General features: G+C 59.0%; 1 protein-coding gene across 1 annotated transcript in view; it reads right to left on the bottom strand.

Annotated features, from left to right (window-relative positions):
* MFSD2A (major facilitator superfamily domain containing 2A) overlaps positions 1 to 3,724 on the bottom strand; it is a gene marked incomplete at its 5' end in the record, with an annotated part of 4,910 nt that extends 1,186 nt beyond the window's left edge. The window contains 8 exons of the mRNA XM_009879048.1: positions 1 to 76; positions 402 to 485; positions 1,347 to 1,430; positions 1,735 to 1,856; positions 2,472 to 2,562; positions 2,675 to 2,847; positions 3,400 to 3,478; positions 3,601 to 3,724. The exon at positions 1 to 76 is cut by the window's left edge and continues 49 nt beyond it. Coding sequence (XP_009877350.1) covers positions 1 to 76; positions 402 to 485; positions 1,347 to 1,430; positions 1,735 to 1,856; positions 2,472 to 2,562; positions 2,675 to 2,847; positions 3,400 to 3,478; positions 3,601 to 3,724 — 833 coding nt within the window. The remainder of the gene's footprint in view (positions 77 to 401; positions 486 to 1,346; positions 1,431 to 1,734; positions 1,857 to 2,471; positions 2,563 to 2,674; positions 2,848 to 3,399; positions 3,479 to 3,600) is intronic.
* Between the last annotated feature and the right edge of the window lie 1,193 nt (positions 3,725 to 4,917).

The following is a 4,917-nucleotide window of genomic DNA, read 5'->3' on the forward strand; positions in this document are numbered from 1 at the left end:
CTCCCCCGGCCACGATGTAGGTGACAATGAGGTTACTGCCCAGGACAGCCACCATGATGAGGAAGGGGATGGCAGACTGGATAGGGAACAGAAACCAGGTTGGCGTCAGACCCCCTGGCCTTTCCCCTTCCCTCCCCTGCATGTCAGCCCTCCGAGCACAGGGACAGCCGGGGAAGCAGCAGTGCAGTCTTCCTCCCAGAGCCCCACAGCAGCCATTTCTGCTGGCCTTGGCCACATCCGTGACAGCACAAATAACAGGATAAGGGACAGGCTCCAAATCAGCAGCAGCAGCCACCTCTGCCCAGCTCTGGACCCTCTAGACAGGGAACACAGCTCTGCTCACCCCACATGGGAAAATACCATCCTCACGTGTACAACCGTGCTCGAGGGGACTCACTCACCGAGATGCCCACGTAGACAGCTGTCTTCTTCCCAAAGCGAGTAAGGAACCACTGCCAGAAGGGAATGGTCAAAGTGGCCGAGAGCTATGGGCAGAGAAAGGGGTCATGGTGTCACTTGCTGGCCAAGCTCTTCTCTGGGTGGAGAAAAGCTCTTCGCAGCAAGGAGCAGCTCCTAGGCACAGCCTACCCCATCAGATTTCCAACATCTCTGATTTCCACATGCTCCTGCGGCTGGCACGCAGCCATGCTGCCCGCCACCTTTTCCCTGCCTCTGCCCCCAGGAAGCCACGCTGGCCATTGGAGAGGGCGTGTGGGGCCACCTCTGCCCTCAGTACAGGGCACCCCAGCACCGCTGTCCTCAGGACACCCCGCAGGTGCCAACACACCTGCCCAAACAAAGAGAGGACCCAACTCGATCCTCAGTGCTGGAAGGGGACCTGATCTTGTCACCACTGCCTGCACATGGCATGGCCACAAGCCAGGTTCTGTGGGGACATTGGACCTCTCCACCCCAATTCCACAAGCGTAGTAGGGGTTCCCAGAGATGAGGCAAAAGCTGGAAAAGGCTCTCAAGGAGCTGGTTTGCTCCCTCTTCCTGGCAGTAAACACTGAGATCCTTTTCTCAAGGCAGAGAGAGGGGAGAAGGGAGGTGAGTGACTGGATTTGAACAAAAGGCCCCCACGGCTCCTGGTCTCCCCCATCTCTGGCTGCCTTCACACAGGAAACAAAGGCCTCGCTGTTCCTGCCAACCCGCACGGCCTTTGCAGGACATTTGGCAGCTCCTTTCCCCTTTCCTCCTCCCGTGGGATCTTCGGCCACTGTCCTCGTAACAGACCAACACAGACCCCTTACGGAGCACCCATCCCATGGCAGCTCATGGGGAGGACCCACGGGATCCCATCACAGTCCCGGCCCCGAGGGGCTCCAGGGCAGAGCCGTACGCACCATGATGACCAGCAGGATGTTCTGGAATTCATTGCGGAAGCCCAGGGTGTAGGTGCAGAAGAGGGCAAAGTTACCCTCCAGCAGCTGCAGAGGAGACAGACAGTGGTTAAGGGGGAACAGGGACCCCAACCACCCCAGCAGCGCTCGCTCCTCCTCACAAGGCTGCACCCAAAGCACAAGCAGATGAAGAGGGTCCATTGACCGACCCATCCGAGGGCACGAGGCCACATCCCTCCTCTGACCGGGGCAGCTCCGGCTCATTGAGCTGCCGCCTCACATGCTCCCAGCCCGCCAGGAGCCTATTGTGGCCCCACACTGCTCATCTCCCAGCCATCTCCGAGCTCTGCTGCTGCTGTTCCACCTCCCCAGTCCTTCAGGCCCGGCTTACCATGAAGGCCAGTGAGGTGAAGAGGAAGCCAGCGATGAGCTTGATGTAGGCACCGTGGTTCATCACCAGCTTCAGCCCCTGGAAGAAGGAGACAGGCTCATCCGACTGGAGCTGAGAGGACTCTGGGGAGCAGAGCAGATCAGCGCATCGTTAGACCCACTGAAACAGCACCCGTGGGTGCAAGGGCTGCAGCACCTCATGCCCGCTGCTGAGCACCTTGCACAAGCCCCTGCCCACACACAGCATCCCACCCCGAGGGAGACAGGGCAACGCTTGCAGGGACCTCCCTGCCCTCACACAGAGGTCCCTCAGCCACACAGAGGCCTGAGGGTGGCCTGGCTGATTTGCCCAGGATAAGCAGAGCTGGTCACAAAACAGAGGGATGGAAGGACAGAAGCTACTGGACTTTGGATGTCACCTCAGCCTAGGATGCCCCAGTTGGCACTAGCAACCTTGGCCAGCCAAAACTGTGCAAGATAACGTTTATCTCTGATGGTGCAGAGCAGAGAGCTAAGTCCTCAGGGCTGTGCTGTAACATTGCCCGGAGATGCTCTCGCCTCCTGCCCCCAGCGGAGCTTCACCAGGTCCCCCATACCCAGACCTCAGTTCTACCTGCCCCTCTGGGGCTCAACCCACAAGTGAGGGGCTGAGAGCTCCGGTAGAGTCCTGGGGAGCCCCTGGGGGAAGCCACGGCATTTCCATAAGTCCAGAGTATTCCAGCGTGTCTCAAACCTCACCTCTCTTCTCCCGCACACCCACAGTCAGGATCACGGCGCAGAGGATGTAGAGTCCCCCGATGACCCCCGCAGCGATCATGTAGGCATTTCTCTGTGCGAGAGAGCAGGGAACGGTGAGGGAGGGGCCTCATGCCACATGCGAGACTGATCAAAAAAGCAAGGAGACTGGGGCAGAGGCTGCCAGCAGGTCCCCCCCAGCTTACCGTGTCTGTGAGCGACACGGAGTCGTGGGTCATGTTTAGCTCCTCCATGGCCACCGAGGAGTTGGTCTTGCCGATGAAGAAGTGGCTCTCGATGCAGGGAGTAATGACCTTGCCCACGATCTGGCCCTGGATGGCAGTGCCCAGCACAGTGCCCAGCACTTCCACTGTCATACCTGCAGGGAGAGGCCGGCGGGACTGAGCACAGTTCTCGGGTACCCAAGGGCAGAGATGCAAAATTTTTCGCCACAGCAGAGCTTCTCCAGCTGCAACTCATTGTCCTTCCCCAGGGAAATGAGCCAGCTCGGCTCTCCCACAGCTCCCTCCAAATCACCAAGTGATAAAGCCACAGAGAAGGAAAGTGCCTGGTGGGGAAACTGAGGAAGGAGTAGAGGCCAGGACTTAAACATGCTGCTCCCACTGCTGTATCACAGAGCAGAAGGAAAGACCCAGGAACTCGGATCTCCCATCATCTTCTAGAGGCACTCGGCCTTAACAGGGATGTCTGCTGGAGGAGCTGGGGGAGAGGAACAGGAAGAGCTCGACCAGCTGCAATTCAAGCCCGAGATGACATTCATCCCACACCATCCCTGGGGTGGGGTGTGATTAAATGAGCCTTCCCAGCAAGGCATCAGGAGAAGGATCATGCCCCAGTGAGGGCTGCAGCAAAGGAGCTGAGCACCAGCTGCCCCCGAGCCGTAGCGAGGAAGGGAAGGAAATACTCTTACGGTAGGCAGTGGCCGAGTCCCGCTCGCTCTGCTCCCTGCTGATGAACATGGTCAGCGCCGAGTAGGGCACGTGGAAACACTGCAGTGGAAGAAGGAGAATTAGCTCAGGGATGGGAACCTGCCTCTACACACAGCTCAACCAGGTGAAGGCAGGGACCCTTCCTCACCCACCAGTCCTGATGTGTGGGGAGCCTAACTCACCGTCACAAGTGTCTGGAAGACGCAGTAGAAGATGAGATACCACATCACTTGGCCTCTGGAGATGTCCGGCACAAACCAGATGAGGAAGTAGGAGATGACAGCAAACGGGGTGGAGATGATGATCCTTTGGGAAGACACAGTGTTTGCCTCGCAAGCGCACAGCACCTGGGTAACCCCACCAACCCAGCCGGCCCTGCTACAACACACCCAGTGGGCTTCAGGTGTCTGAATTTGGGAGCCCCTGAGCTGCACCAGGGTGGCCCACCCTGCTCTGACACTTGGGCAGGAGGTGGTTGCCACAGGGATGATTCAGACCAGGCTGAAGGCAGCAGCTTGGAATGCACAGGATGAAAAGAGGAAGAGCTAACTCGTACTTCCATGGAAAAGCTTTATTTGCAAAAACAGACAACCCTGCTTTGATGGAAGTGATTGATCTGTTCCTGCCATCAGCTTCCACCCCCCGACCTCTCCCCCAGGCAGCAGTGCCACGTGTTCAGTGGGATGAAATCACCTCTCTTGCCCCAGCCAGGGCTGGGGAGCAGCCAGGCAGCTCAGCCCCAGCAGCCAAATGCCTCTCACCAGCTTGGCTTTGGTGCCAGCCCCCCCCGAGTCCTCGAACCTCTGTTCTGCTGGCAGGGATGGGGCAAACTGCCAGCCAGCACCAGGTTGGCTCCTTCCACCCCTGCCCAGCTCCCCAGAGCTGTGGGCACAGGGACACGGGATGCAAAGCACAGCAGCGGATCAGAGGGGATTGCTCAAGTGCTGGGCACTTGGCTGCAGCCCCAGGAGGACCAGCCAGCGAGCGTGATCGCAGCAGGAAGCCACCCGGAGCATCGCTCCGCTTCATCCAGCGCATCTCAGAACCCTTGTCCTGCTGCAGGCCGGGTAGGGAGCAGCTCCGCCCTGCACCAGCAGCCTGAGGAGACCGCAAGCACCCAGGTCCCCCCATTGCTCGGGAGGGCACAGGAGGGATCCCTCCTCCTGGAGGGGACACAAGCCAGGTGTTGAGACTGCATCCACATCTGTTTGAGGCCGATTTTGCTTGAGGATTTGCAAGCACCTGCACTACACAAACTACTGGACAAAAGCCGAGTCCTTGAACGAAGTCGGCAGAACCAGACACGGGACAGAGCCACGCACGGCCAGGGATGGCTCTCTGCCACTCCGCCGCATCTTTCTGTCCGGGCTGACATACCGGATGCAAAGTTTAAATTTAAAGTTGGGGGGGCAAGGACAGGGCGAGGGGGGCGGGAGAGCGAGGAACCAATCTCCACGGACGGAGGGTCCTGGGCAATGCTGCTGCCAGCTAAACACATG

This window comes from Apaloderma vittatum, unplaced genomic scaffold, assembly GCF_000703405.1.
Source record: "Apaloderma vittatum isolate BGI_N311 unplaced genomic scaffold, ASM70340v1 scaffold25311, whole genome shotgun sequence".
NCBI classification, from domain to species: Eukaryota; Metazoa; Chordata; class Aves; order Trogoniformes; family Trogonidae; genus Apaloderma; species Apaloderma vittatum.